General features: G+C 37.5%; 2 protein-coding genes across 2 annotated transcripts; both read left to right on the top strand.

The window, feature by feature from the left end:
* Nucleotides 1–1192: 1192 nt before the first annotated feature.
* LOC120772038 (7-methylguanosine phosphate-specific 5'-nucleotidase) lies at nucleotides 1193–3648 on the top strand. Its single transcript, XM_040100409.1, has 3 exons — nucleotides 1193–1888; nucleotides 2923–3349; nucleotides 3416–3648. The coding sequence occupies exons 1-3, from the start codon at nucleotides 1470–1472 to the stop codon at nucleotides 3536–3538; spliced, it is 969 nt and encodes a 322-aa protein (XP_039956343.1). The 5' UTR covers nucleotides 1193–1469; the 3' UTR covers nucleotides 3539–3648.
* A 380-nt stretch (nucleotides 3649–4028) lies between these two features.
* Nucleotides 4029–11303, top strand: LOC120771095 (ubiquitin-protein ligase E3C). Its single transcript, XM_040098928.1, has 8 exons — nucleotides 4029–4619; nucleotides 4731–5439; nucleotides 5502–5901; nucleotides 5970–6091; nucleotides 6526–7308; nucleotides 7370–7514; nucleotides 7581–8280; nucleotides 10743–11303. The coding sequence occupies exons 1-8, from the start codon at nucleotides 4284–4286 to the stop codon at nucleotides 10908–10910; spliced, it is 3363 nt and encodes a 1120-aa protein (XP_039954862.1). The 5' UTR covers nucleotides 4029–4283; the 3' UTR covers nucleotides 10911–11303.
* The last annotated feature ends 4537 nt before the right edge of the window (nucleotides 11304–15840 follow it).

The raw sequence follows: 15840 nt of genomic DNA, 5'->3' as shown, positions 1-15840 counted from the left end.
ACATACATATATTTGTTATGGCAAAAAAGGGCCTTTTTGCGACTTCATGAGAAATTGCAACGGGACTTGAACTAAAAGTTGGCTCGCGGTCAATTCTGCGTCGATTGGTGAAGGGAAATCTACCGGGGCGTAAAGCCTGAAAAAATTCTCTTCTACGAAAGGTCCATATACAGAAGAGAAAAGCTTTTGCCACTGAATATAAAAATTAGTGCGTCTCACCGGAGAAAAAAATTGCGAAATAGTAGGTATTTTTTCAGTGAAGTTAATATTTACGGAAATGTTTGTAAAAAACTGTCCGCTGGCCTGAAGATAAAGAATTTGACTGTAGATATACTGCAAAGGAAATTAAATAAGGAAATAAAATTGGTGTGGGGATGTTGGTATTTTATTTTGGATAAGGAAGCAATGACCGCCTTTGAAACATACATCGAAGCTTATATCTGGGTTGTTCAAGGATGCAAATGTGACCTGTATGCAATAACCTAGTCAATCCCCTCATCTCAAACCGATTGAGAAATTGTGGAATTAAGAGGAGATTGACAGCCTTTTCATTTCAAAATAAAGGGCGATTGCGGCAGAAAGAAAAAGATCTTTGGAATGATTCCTCATTGGAAACCTGCCAAAAATTAATTCAATCAATGCCAAAGAGAATTGGAAAACTTATGAAAAACCACGGATAATATACAGATAATAAAAACCCCATGGACGAAAGAAAAGATAACTTGAATTTATGTTTTTTTAGAAAAAAAGTTTAACACCTATTATTTTGATTAACGCTATTTCTTGTTTTGAAAAAAAATGTCAGTTTTAATATTCGGAATGTAAGAGTTTTAAATTTATATTATTAATATTTAAGTTTAATAAAAGTAAAGCAAAGATATATCTAAAACAAAATTGTTGTCATCGCAGATATTTTCAAGTTATTAAAAGAACTGCTAATACCTATTATTTTGTCCATATGTGTATATATGTATGTACATAGTAGAGGGTCTCCGACATTTCCTTCCGGATGTTACAAATTTCGTGTAAAACTTAATAATAATATACCCTGTCCAGGTTATGAAAAATGTCCAAAAGGGAACAATTGTACCTAAAATGTTAATAATGGTATTAATTGTACCCAATAGAAATTATTAGAGCGATTATCGTATTTTCGACAACATTATACCATCTCTATTGCCAGCTGATTCATACTAAATTTTCGGGCTAGATACCGTGCAAAAGTTATTCAGTTCTCTTTGCTTTTTGGTCGAAATTATAACAAAGAAAAGGAAGTGACGAAATTTTCTGTTGCCATTTATTTACATAGAATAATCCTAGAAGAGATGTTACAAATATGAATTGAATATTACCGTCCTAAGATTGGCAGAGTATAAAAAATACAATAATTCTCAAGTGTTTGATCAATTCAAAGCTGCAAACTGTTTCGTCGAAATATTCGCATTGTTCTTTCAAGACTTTTCGACAAAATGTCTAATTCACGAAAAATTCCTGACGTTAATGATAGTGAAGTGGCAAGTGCAATTATTAATTCAAAGCCTTTGCGATTAGAAGACGTATCCATTTTAAATACTGATAATTGCAAAATCAAGGACAAACAACGTGTTGAAAAAATTCTTAACGAGTTCATGAGTGGAGGTCATGAAAGATTGCAAATAGTTTCAGATTTTGACTTCACCATTACAAAGCAACGAACATCGAATGGTGCAACTGTTCCCAGCAGCTTTGGTATTTTTGAAGAATGTAAATCGCTTCCCCCAAATTTTGTCAAAGCGGCCCGTGAGCTGCATGATATTTATCGTCCTATCGAAGTCAATCCGCATATATCGCGGGAAGAAAAAGTGAAAGCTATGATTGAATGGTGGACCAAGTCAGGCCAGAATTTGATGTAAGTTTTTTGAGTTGAAATAGATGCAGGGAACATTTAGAAAAACGAAACGCATATAACAATGGAATATGCTATATCCCATAACCCAACGGTGATAAAATTTGCCAAAGAGATGTACTTTATACTAATGACTCACAGCTATGTGCTCTGCCGCGTGCCTTATGATTGTATGTATTGCTTATAAATAATTTATAATTATTAGAAACATGCACATTGTACAATACATTTTGGATGATTACGCTAACCAATCAACAAATTTTGACTTTCTATTTCATATTGCTATTGACTGCTACATATAAAAGAAAGATCTAGTAACTTGCAGAATGAAACGTCGGAGAACCTACAAAATATATATACATACATAAATGAAGTATATTTATCCATGTCTGCTGAAATTTTGCTGACGTCCTTATCTAATCAAGAAGTTGCTCATTTGTCCCAACCGCTCATATCGGGCAACTATAGCTTTTACCTGTAATAAATATTGTTCGATTAACTTTTTTATTGGACAAGGAATCTTCGCGAAATTTGGCAGAGATTTTTAACCAAAGCGTGGCTACAATATCCGAAGAAATTGTTCATATTGGTCAAGTATAGCATATATGTAGCTGCAATACAATCGGATCGATCAAACTCAGAATAAAGATATTTTTTATTCTCTTTAATGCTATAAAAAATTTACGTTACGAGTTCAGTGCAGCTGAAGTAACTTTTTTTAATATGCAAAAATGTATGAATACATATATCCCTTCTTATAAAATGTAGTAGTCGAATTTGGACAAATTTTGATACATTTTAAAAATAATGTCAGTTATTTCCGGTAAAGTTCCGCAAAAAGTATTTAATTCAAAGTTAATAATAAGGCTTGCATTTTTCAAATCAAATTTGATCTATCAGCTAACCCAACTTCGAAATAGACTGCCAAAATTTGTCGCCCTGGTTATCGTAAGGGTACCCTCATATAAAATTACTGGATACATATCACAATTTGTCTTTTCAGGAGTTTAATTAATGTTTTTTTTTTCAATTCACAGGGGGTTTACCTTCGACTTAAAAGAAATCGACGAAATCGCTAAGAAATATGCCTATTCTATGCGAGATAATTCACATGAATTATTTAGAAACCTGGATGCTCTCAATATCCCCGTACTTGTATTCTCTGCTGGTTTGGGAAATTGTGTCATTGCAATGCTTCGGCAAGCAGGACTTTTTTTTCCTAATATGAAGGTTATTTCCAATTTTCTTCAATTTAAAGACGAGACTATGTTGAATGGTTTTCAAGAGCCAATTATTCACACATTTAATAAAAACGAAACTATGCTAGAAGGTACAGATTACTACGATTTAGTGCATAGTCGAGACCATATTATACTTATGGGCGATTCCCTTGCTGATTCTGGCATGGCGGATGGTGTGCCAGCATCGTCTCATGTTCTGAAGATTGGATTTCTGTTCCACCATGTAAGTATATTTTTGTAGTATCATAATTAAAAAATAATTCTTAATTCTTTAAATATTTAATTTCAGGCTAATGAATACTTGGAGGAATATATGAACACATTCGATATTGTGCTGATAGATGATCAAACAATGAATGTTCCCTTAACGCTATTGAAACTCATCGAAGGAAAAACGCCTTCTACGGAATAGACGTGAATAATAAAAATGTCTCAAATGACTATACATAAGGAAATATGTATGATCTATGTTGAATCCATGTCCAATTTACTCAAATAAAAGCTTTACTAATTTTGAAATTATATGTTCTTTTAGTAGCGTACATATAAATAAATATATAGGGATGTTTCCCTCTAGGCCTTTATTTCTGCCTACACCTTTTCTTTTCTCAAATTATCGATAATAAAATCGGTAATCGGTAAGAAGTTGGTACTTCCCAAAAGTTTTTTTCTTTGGGGTTCAAGTGTTGATAATATATGTATAAATAAATATATAAAACAATTATATGTATGTATGATTGTTGGTTGAAAACTTTAACCCTAACCCGAATTTGTATTTGTTACCCTATCGTTGTTATTTATTGCAACTCTGTGGTTAACAGATGACTAATGACATTTGAGAACTGTCAGAATTAAAATCTCAATTATTAATGTCATAGTATGACAGTCATATATTGCTACAGGAAAAAACACTTGAAAATTTTAAGACAGGAGTAGAAATATTAAACAGAATAGTTATATAGTGACTATTAGCTCATAAGCGGAGATGAAACTAAAAATTGAAAGAGGCTCAATAGTAAGGGTGTACGCAAATATAATCTAAACGAAAAAGTTAAATAACATTCGTATGTGACATTGAAACAATTGTATTTCTATAAGATCAAAAAATCATAGTTTTAAGTGAGAGAGGAGTTTTGTTTTTGTATACAAGTGAAATTATGTTTGGGTTCGACGGAGATTATCGCCGACGTCCTGTACAAAGTTTAGGCGGTGCTTCGCAATCATGTGATCGTGATACAATTATACGTAAGGCTCAGCAGGAACGACAGAAACGCAATGAACTACGTAGACAAAACAATGGCGCAATTGTCCTGCAATCATATACACGCTCCTTTATTCATAGACAACGTCGCAAGCGTTTGGAGCGTGAAGCTTTCGATGATTTTTTGCGAAGTCATCGTGATCGTGTAATCGAAGATGAATGCTTGGGATACCTGCTAAAGCGCCTGCTTTTCTTTTATACGAGTAGAGAAAGCAAAGATGGCGAACGTCTGGTAAGCTGTCAATATTAATTCCTAACAAAATACTTGTAATTATATGATTACTTTGTTTTATCATTAAATATGTACATATATACATATTTATTTTTAACCCATTATGTTTAGATCGATGTTTGTCAGCAAATTATACGTCAGCCCGAACGTCTACTTCGAAACTCCAGCAAAGAGTTCATTTGGTTATATCGTCTAAAAAAATTGCTTGACGTTTGCTTAACACAAATGACACTGCCACAAACCTCACCAGCCATACCGCTTCGTATGTTAGAGGTGTTTACAGCAACCTCAGTACTAGAACGTTATATGGAGGATGAAACTCGTGTGCAGGCCTACTTAAAAGTGGTTTTCAATTTTCTTGTAAATCATGAGTACTTCATACGTCTTCGCCACCTAATGGAAACGAAGTGCCCACCACTAGATGGCGAGACCTTACATGCGCCGAGTCCATTTGCTGATGCTATCTTCCAATTGATGTTACGTCCTTTACTCCTAAAGGATGAAATATCTGGTATTTATGAAGAATTTTGTAAACATATACTCGCTAAACCCTTCACGGATCCCATACGAAATTATGTTTTGCCTGCGCTGGCGGAGTGTGTGGATTTCCCATTTTCTAATTTAATAAGAATTCTACATCGTTTGACAATTAATCCTCAGGCTGAAAAAATGCAAGTAGACTCAACTCCAGGATCCACAATATCTACATCTTCCTTCACTGACAAAACGCCTAAAGCTGAAAGCTTAGAAATTCAGCGTTCAGCAATATTCAGCAGTTATTTGCTTAATGCAATTTTAATACTTGACCGTAAACAATTAGGTAAACTACAAATCACACTTTCTTCTTTCTTAAAATAAAATAATATTTCTTTTTTAATGAAGATTCTCTAGATACACAAAACCTAGTTAGTGCTTATATAAAAGTAGTGGCGGAGATTTCCGTCAAAATATTGCAATTACCAAAATCAACACTTAAACTGTCAGTGGTTCATCATCAACGCACCGATGCAGAAGAATCCAGCGACGACGATGAGGATGAAGAAGAGCAAAGCAGACGTTCACAGAAGTCGAACAATGATTTGGATGCTGGACCACCATCACTTAGTAGCGAAGAACAAAACGTACTTTTGGAGTGTGTGAATTTGCTAAACGATTCACATCGTGTACGCATGCTGACTGAACAAACTGATACATATCTTGCTGATGAAAAAGTGCTATATGCGTTGTGCGAAATTTGTCACAATCTTATGATCTACAATAAGCAAGCCGTTTTTGAATACAAGTACTAAATGCTAGGTTAAGCTGAAAAGTATATTTATTTACTAGCGTTTTGTCTTACTTCCTTTTCAGATTGCTGTACACACTAGCATTCATGCCAAATGTAGTTCGAGCAATTTGGTTCACGTTGACAACACAATCTAGCCAACTAGGATTCAATGCACCGCTTTCACTGATTTCTAAGGGTGTCGTGCGTAAGTTGATAATTATTGCTATTTACACCATGAACAGTGTATTGTAAGTTTGCCACGAAGTTTGTTACACCCAGAATATATATAAAAGCAGTGTGACTACCTGGGACGATTTAGCCATTTTATTTTTACATTTTTATTTCTTTGTATTTTTTTTTATTAATTTATTTTTTATTTATTTTTTATTTTTTTATTTTATTTTTAATATATTTTTTAATTTATAATTTAATTTTTATTTAATATTATTATTTAATTTTTTTTAATTATAATTTTTTTTTAATTATAATAATTTTTTTTAATTATAATATTTTTTTTTAATTATAATAATTTTTTTTTAATTATGTGCTCTTCCGATTTTTTTTAATTATAATAAATTTTTTTTATAATAAACTGTTCCAAAAATATTTCTGAATATCTCAATTTTTTTCAATTCCCAGCTAAACAAAACGGCGTGGAACAGACAATTCCTCTATTGGCTACATTCTGCATGCTGTTTGGTCGCCTTTTGCCTACATTGCATGACGCGGAATTCTGTGATGAAAAGCTGTTGCTGGCGAAATCGCTGCAGTCCTCATTGGTCGCCGCCACACATATTCGGCTAATGCCCTTCTCAATTGCTGAAATTATACAATTGTCAAAGACATTGAAGGAAATATCGCTGGGTTTGGTCGACTTAGCTTTCCCCGAGACTCGTTCGAATCTCAACGAACACTATCGCTTTGTATTGGGCCGCTCCGAAACGGATGATAAAAAAATGTGGCAACAAAAACAAGTGTGGGCGAATTTATTAAAAGTCGTCGTATTCGTCTTGAATCAGATACATACGCGGGATTTGCGACTAGGTTTTTGCCCTGAGTCACATTGGACCGTGAGTCGTTTAGACTTGCCGCTTGATCGGCCCACTGATTTGCCATTGACGCGTGGTAATCGCACACGTGGCATACGCCCATTTCAACCTATACGTGATTTTACACGCGAAGACTTCGAAAATGGACCACCAATGTCTACAAAGCAAATACGCTCCATTACAATATTGCGTGAAATTCCTTTTGTTGTGCCATTCAACAAGCGTGTGGGTATATTGCAAGGCCTCGTGGCAGCGGACAAGATGCGCGTGCAAGGAAACTATCAAGCTTTTCTGCAAGGCCCATCGATTATTCTGAAGGTTAGGCGTTCACATCTATACGAGGATGCGTACGATCGCCTGCGACCCGAAAATGGTGAGTAATTATCCTATTCACACGGCAAATTTGTATAATGACATTAAAATTTATTTTGCAGAGCCAGATTTGCGTCTGAAGTTCCGTGTACAGTTCATATCTTCACTCGGCCTGGAAGAGGCTGGCATCGATGGTGGCGGCGTTTTTCGCGAATTCCTATCCGAACTTATTAAAACGGCATTCGACCCGAACAGAGGTTTCTTTATGTAAGTCACTTTGAGCTCATATGTCCACACTTACATATTAAAGCAAGAGTTCTCTACTTTCTACAGGGTCACAACGGATAATAAACTGTATCCCAATCCAGATGTAGCCGATCTGGAACCTGACTTTGAACGGCATTATTACTTCATTGGTCGTATACTCGGCAAGGCGATTTATGAAAACTTGCTCGTGGAATTACCATTGGCAGAATTCTTCCTAACCAAGCTCGCAGGCAAATATGCCGATGTTGACATACATCAATTGGCATCGCTCGATCCCGAACTATATAAAAATTTACTCTACCTGAAGGACTATGAGGGTGATGTGAGTGAGCTGAATTTGGATTTTACCGTCGCCAGCAATTCTTTAGGGCATACACAAGTGATCGAATTGAAACCGAATGGCCAGAGCATACCGGTAACTACATCAAACCGCATCGAATACCTACAATTGATGGCCGATTATAAGTTGAATGTGCAAATACGTAAGCATTGCGTAGCATTTCGAAGAGGACTCTCTAATGTATTGCCGGTCGAGTGGCTGTATATGTTCAGTAATAAGGAATTACAAATACTTATATCCGGTGCTGAAATCCCCATTGACTTGGATGATTTGAAGAAACACTGCAAATATGGCGGCGAATATAGCCTCGAGCACCCTTCCATTGTACTGTTCTGGTCGGTTTTAGAGAGCTTCAACGACCTGCAGCGCCGACAATTGCTCAAATTTGTGACAAGCTGTTCCAGGCCACCACTGCTGGGCTTCAAGGTAATTTATCGCAAATTTTATACGTGGAACAGGGAAAACTTTTTTATTTGACAAGATATCTTCATGAAATTTGGCATACAATCTCCGTATGTATTGTTTAGATCGGTCCACTATAGCATATAGCTGCCATAGAAATTAACAAAATAGTCCAAATCCATTAGCCCTGATGGAATTAACATGCTGATCCATGCAAAGCAACTAGGCTCGACGGGAATAAGCTATCTCACCAAGGTCCTCAACCTATCGCTGACCACTCTTATCTATCTATATCCGATGTGTGGAAAATCTGAAGAGTGGTCCCTCCACTGAAACCTGGGAAATCCGCCAACAAAGTGGAGTCCTAATGTCTGATAACTCTGCTCTCCCCAGTAGTGACCTTAATACGCAACCTGAGCATAGCAAACCATCAGCATGGCTTTCAAAAAGTGCACAGTACCACCACAGCACTTAGCGTGATAAACGCCCAGATAGTTCATGGCCTTTACCAGAAACCACCCTGCGATAGGTCCATCCTTGCAGCGTTGGACTTGTTAAAAGCCATTTTCACAGTCAATCACACAGCGCTACTTGAAGACATCGAAAACTCTACGCTCCCTCCAGGACTGAGAGGTGGTCTATGAACTACCGGAGCGGTCGTCAATCGCCCGTACTTTTTCGAGGTAAAAACTCAAAACTGTGAAGAACTAAAGGTGTTTCGAGGGTTGTTTCCTCTCCCAGTTATTTTTTAACTTCTACATCTCGAAACTTCTGCAACCTTTTTCTTCTTCTTTACTCGCGTAGACACCGCTTACGCGACTATATCCGAGTTAACAACAGCGCTCCAGTCGTTTCTTCTTTTCGCTACGTTGCGCCAATTGGATATTCCAATCGAAGCCAGGTCCGTCTCCACTTGGTCCTTCCAACAGAGTGGAGGTTTTCCTCTTCCTCTGCTTCCCCCGCCGGGTACTGCGTCGAATACTTTTAGAGCTGGAGTGTTTTTGTCCATTCGGACAACATGACCTAGCCAGCGTAGCCGCTGTCCTTTAATTCGCTAAACTATGCCAATGTCGTCGTATATCTCGTACCTCTCTCTCTGCCTCTGCACCATATAGCAGGACGGAAATAATGAGTGACTTTTAGAGTTTGGCTTTTGTTCGTCGAGCCTTCTCAATTGCCTACTCAGTCCGAAGTAGCACTTGTTGGCAAGAGTAATCCTGCGTTGGATTTCCAGGCTGACATTGTTGGTGGTGTTTATACTGGTTCCTAAATAGACGAAATTATCTACAACTTCAAAGTTATGACGCGAGAGCCAAGTCGCGAAGGTGACGACTATCAATATCATCGGCATACGCCAGCAGCTGTACACTCTTATAAAAGATTGTACCTGCTCGATTAAGTTCTGCAGCTCCAGCAGCAGATGGAAGAAGTCGCACGATAGCGAGTCGCTTTGTCTGAAACCTCGTTTGGTAATGAACGGCTCGAAGAGGTCCTCTCCGAACCTGACGGAGCTTTTGATTTTGCTCAACGCCAGTTTATGCACGGAACATTAGTTTTCGGGGATACCAAATTTAGACATCCGCGATACTTGAGAGGCTTATTCCAACGGTAGTGGGCATAAAGGCAGCATTTATCGTCTTTTCGCTGGAGTGTTTGAAAGGCGGCCAACACTTTTTGTGGATTGGGCCTTTCACTGTCATATTCACAAACTGGACAAGGGAGTATAGACTTGACCTTAATATTGCAGTCCATGGCGTTAAGATTCCAACTGTCAATAACCCATAACATTTTAGGTGTGACTTTCGACAGTCTGTGCTTCTTCACTCCCTCGTACGGTCGCGATTGTCGCCAAAGTACAGAGCCGCAACTAAATCCTCAAGTCGCTATCCGGCAGCACAAGGGGAAAAGACAAAGTAACAAGGCAATCGGTTGAACTACGCCGCACCTATATGGTCGCCTGGATGCAGTGAAACGCAGAAACTTGTTAGAACACTGCATTCCGGACTGCTTCCAGTTAAGGAGCATAACGAACTCCTCTTTTTGATGTTGTTTTAACGGATTCTCAGTCCCCGTTAGGATGGTAATGGTTATCTGTGTTGTCGTCGACGTCTAACGGAAGGCCCAGGAAACGTGCTTGTGGACCAAAAGGAAAAGGGTGTTAGATGAGTAGGGTTGGCAGGGCATGCAAAGAGGTGGTCAGTGTCATGCGGACACTCGTTGCATGTAGGACATACATTGGATATGTCGGGGTCTATTCTGGATAAGTAGGACGCGCCGTGGTTCGGAGTGCAGTATTCTGACATGTCTGGAGTTTCCTCATCTGCGTACCACTGCATCCAGGCGAGCATGGTGGTTTTTGATCGGATAATTTGTATGTTGTTGTTGTAAGGGGTACTTTTAGTTCAGATCACAAGTTAACGTTTTTTCTTGTTTATAATAAGTTTAAGTGAAATGATAAATATTTTTTGTTTTTGTATTACCTACAGGATCTGGATCCGCCGTTCTTCATACAAAACGCTGGCGATATGGAACGTTTGCCCACGGCAAGTACATGTACAAATCTGCTGAAGTTGCCGCCATTCAAAACGGAAGAGCAAATGCGCGAAAAGCTACTGTACGCTATACAATCGGGTGTTGGCTTCGAATTGAGTTAAAGGGGGGTTTTGTGTTTTTCTTTTGTGGTATAATATTGTCGGAAATTATATTGCGTTTTAATTGTAGTCTAATATTAACGAAAACCCACTGCATGATTTAAGTTTCTTCAAACTGCATAAGAACTAACTTTGTCAGTAGTGTGCGTGTCAGGTGCAGTAAATAGAATTACGCTATAAATTAAATGAAGATAAATTGGTTGGCAGCAAGTACTGGACCATAGTGAATTGTAGCAGAGTGTTTAAGCGAAACGGAATATAATAAACTACCATTCCTTACAATTTGGATTTGATAAATATAATATTTACATGAAATTCTTATATGAATCATAAGAAGATAAATTTACAATTGATTTGATTTCAATAAAAAGCACATTGTTGTTATCAGATTGCCAATTATTGTTCACACATTCGATATGGGGGGCAACAAACCGCGATTGAAAGACTTTTTGTGTCTCATTTCTGCCAAAAGGTCATCGGAATTCCACTACGATTAGGTGAAACTCAAGCATTGTATGATCTGGCACTAGGACCACTCTAAGAATATAATAGTACCAAACTCACGCATTGCCTCCCCACTATCCGTTCCTACGACAGTCGAGCTTAGGTAATCGGAACGAATCCGATTCCGTTCCCACGACAGTCGGCTCTACGTAACCGGAACGGACCCGGATTTTTATCCGGCCAAGGACTGTCAACTCGGCAAAACTCTGCCGCTACAACAACAACAACAACCCGAAATTTTATCCGGCCAAGGACTCAACTTGGCACCATAGCTCAAAATTACTTCGGGAATGTTTTTTGCCGCTACAACTACAACAACAGCAGCTAAAACAACAACTGCTCCGCACCTATGTATGTACATTGAGTGGCAAACTCAGGACTAATGGTTTTCAGGAGCTCAACTAGTTAGCATTACTCTCCATCCAGCTTCAATTCCAGTACGGAAACCATCATCTAATTTCTGGTCCCTTGAACAGTATGTGCCGTGTCAGACCGCGCTTCCTCGTGGTAAAACCCTTTTATTATTAGGCGACTTAAAAGAGGCACCAAGATTTCTGGCATAAATGCTTGTCAAAAGATCTTAAAAGGATGGAGCTGACAACTCCTGCATAATAAATTACTCAGAATTACGGGTAGCAGTAATAGCTCGCTCGATATTGTCATCTGAAACAACATGTCTAACCAATGCTTATCATTAATTATTTCTGTGGAAAACCATCGCTAACCTTAACAAAGCTGTATTCACAAAATTTACCTTAAGGAACTTCACCATCCTGCCAATTCTACACAAATAACCGTTGGCGAACGTCAAGTGCGCAAGGTGACACGAGAGGACATCCCAGGAACCCTAAATGACCTTCGAATCAAATCGCCACCCAAAGAAAAATATTAGCGAGTTACGTTGGAAAATCAGAGTGAGTCTGGCAATGTCGTTCTGTATATTATATAGTCTTCTACTTATTCGGATAAGATCCTGACATAATCCCCATACATATGTCCCCGCATAACACCGAACGCTTAATTTGACCGCCGTGTAAAACACATTCATCTGACACCCCTTTTCCTACGGTTCGATCTCATCGAAACTTGGATCTTTCATTAGTTAACTTGTATACGTAGGTTGCTATATATATTTCTGGCGTTAATAATGTAAATAGGCATATTTATCAAGGAAAATGTTTTTTTATATTTTTTTATTATTTTTTTTTTTGTTATTTTTATTTTTTATGTTTTTAAATTTTTTTTAATTTCTTTTTTTATTTTTTTATTTTTATTATTTTTATTTTTTTATTTATTTTTTTATGTTTTTATTTTTATTTTAATTTTTTTATTTTTTATTTTTTTATTTTTTTTCTTATTTTTTTTTATTTTATTTTTTTTTAATTTTTTTATTTTATTTTTTTATTTTTTTATTTTGTTTATTTTTTTATTTTATTTTTTTTTTTTTTTTTTTTTTAGTTTTTTATTTTTTTATTTTTAATTTTTTATTTTTTTATTTTTTTTTTTATTTTTATTTTTTTTTATTTTTTTTATTTTTATTTTTATTTTTTATTTTTATGTTTTTTATTTTTATTTATTTTTTTTTTTGTCGATTGCTGTTTTGTTTCGGGCTCATACGCATAGATCCATGATTCGTCACCTGTGACGATCTTATAAACGTCTTTTGAAGCACCGCGATCGTATTTTTTCAGCATTTCTTTACACCAATCCACACGAGCCTTTTTTTGAGCGTTTGTCAAATTGTGCGGGATCCAACGAGAACAAACCTTTTTTACGGCCAGGTGTTCATGCAATATCGAATGTATGCTGGTGGGAGAAATGCATAGGCATGCCTCTATCTGAAGGTATGTTACATGACGGTCTTGCTTTATCAGTTCACGTACGGCATCGATGTTTTCTGGCACAACGGCTGTTTTTGGACGACCTTCATGGAATTCGTCTTTGAGCGAGCGTCGGCCACGATTGAATTCGTTGTACCAGTTTTTCAAAGTGCTGATGGTGCTTCATAGCCATACAAAGACTTTAGTTCATCGATGCACTCTTGTGATAATCCGCGTCGAAAGTTGTGAAATGACGAGTTAATTCCATTTTTTGGCCGAGATGAATTTTTTAATTCCCTGTAAATAAAACAATTCACGATTAAATGACAAAACGTTCTGAGTGATGTTATGCTAAAAAATGTCAGATTGCACCTGGCAACACTTTCTGTTGCCCTAGGCCAGAATATATATAGCAGCCCTCGTACTAGGTAAGTAGCAGCAAGTGCTACTGTTAGAATAAAGGAATTATGAGGTTGGAGGATTATGGACACATCGCCATCCTCAAACAGAAAATAAATCAGACCAGAGGATATGATTTGCATAGTCACTTTCGGATCAGGATACCCCCTAGACGTGAGTTGAGAAGAGGTTTAGTAGGGGAGGTAGATACTACCTCTATGTATACCGGTGTGGAGTACTCCTATGATCTATGATTTTGACATCTCTCTTCTTATCCGCTTACCAAACTTAGCCAGTATCTTCAAACAGAATTACTAGGTATAGAGAAGTTCTGTAGAGTTTTATTGAATAATTATGGGGATACAGAAAGCAACCACTGTTGACGCCACAGATTAATTCCAGTGCAATCAGCAACTGCAGGAGCGCTTTAAGTTCACTGGCAGGTCAATTCCACTTGTTCATAATTTGGGTTCCTGGTCACAGCAACATTTTCGATAAGGAAAAGGCAGAAGAGTTGGCAAAGCTGGGAGTCTCTTTAGATGAATCTAAGGGGGGATCAATACCATGGCCGCTGGAAACGATCCAAATAGAGCCTTATATGCAATTTGAACAAATAGCTCAGAGCAGATGGAACTCAATAATAAATAGGAATAAATCTAAGATCTTATTAAATAGGTTCAGAAACGGTATATATAGACCTACAAACACTATATTGGGAAGCATGAGCCAAAAATTGACCTGTCTTACAACAATATTTGCCGCAGCTGCAAGTTAGAAGGGAATACGTTTATTGTTGTCCACATTCTCTGTGAAAGTCCAGCTCTATCACAAACCCGACAAAAAATATGGAACCCATCAGGTACCATAGCTTGAATGGTTATCCACAAAAAGCATAACGGATATAAGTAGTTTCATTGAGAGCACAACACCAAATGGTTTGAGCGCAACGACGACGACAAACGGGATAGCAAGGTTAGGAGGTTCTACGTAGTGCATCAAAATGGCGCATTATGAAGTAATTGAGCCCATAGTGGCAGCACTCCTACCTATCCAACCTTCAATACAACTCATTTCATATTTCGGCAACACAACGGCAGCGCTAGCGACGCATTGCCGAAAGCTGAAAAGGTAAGAGCTAAGTCACCAACCAACCAGTACTTCATATAAAAGCATGCCACTACGATTAACAAGAAACTTTCTCAGAAATCAAAGGAAATAATTTCTTAGATACTTTTTACTATCTCGATATGTGGATATTATCCTTTGTGGTTAAGTATTTTCTTCCAGATTCGTACTTCTTACAGGCTTAAATTTACGATTAATGAAACATTTCATGATCTTAGATTTGTGCATAGAGGCATTATCTTGTTGAGCTTTCCATTCGACGAGACCCAAAAATTTCCAGCAAAAAATGCATTATTCATGTCTCAAAATCGAAGAGTTAGGAGCTCCTTCGACTATTAAAATAGTCCGCTTCAAGATATGCTGTAGCGTTTCCGAAGTTTAATGTCTTCAATTGACTCAAAACGGTGTCGCGGGAGCGGTCGTTTTAATTTGCTGATTAGTCAGAAGTCTCACGGGGAAGCAATTTGAATGCACCACGCCTCGATAATCGATCAGCACAACTTTGATTTTCGACCTGCTTTGACGTGGTTTTTTCGGCTTCTGCTCACCTTTGCCACGATATTCGGGCGATCGAACGTCTGTTTCCGGGTCGTTAGCATAGATCCAAGACTCATCGTCAGTAATAATACGTGCCATGACATCTTGGTAGTCGGAAAGCATTGTTTCACAGTCATTAACGCGACGCTGTTTTTCGAAAAAATTGAGTGATTTTGGAACCCATCGTGCTTTCACTTTTCTTAAGCCCAAATAAACTTTCTAAATGGTTTCCATTATTCCTTCCGATATTCTAACGATGCCAGTAAGATCTCCGGCCATTAATCGCCGATTCTCAAGCACCAATTCCTTTGTTTTATTGACGTGTTGATCATCAGTTGCTGTTGATGGCCGTCCTGGACGTGGTTCGTCGTCAACGCGTTTTCGACCCTTTTTGAATAGTTTGTACCAATGAAAAACTCTTGCTCGTGACAAATAATTATCACCGAAGGCCTTTTCCAACATTATGCATGTTTCGGCAGCAGAAATTTGATTCCGCACACAGAATTTAATGGAACCTCTTTGTTGAATAATTTCACTCCTCGTAAAAA

Source organism: Bactrocera tryoni, chromosome 3 (assembly GCF_016617805.1).
Source record: "Bactrocera tryoni isolate S06 chromosome 3, CSIRO_BtryS06_freeze2, whole genome shotgun sequence".
Taxonomy (NCBI): domain Eukaryota; kingdom Metazoa; phylum Arthropoda; class Insecta; order Diptera; family Tephritidae; genus Bactrocera; species Bactrocera tryoni.
This window is presented reverse-complemented; position numbering and strand designations above follow the sequence as displayed.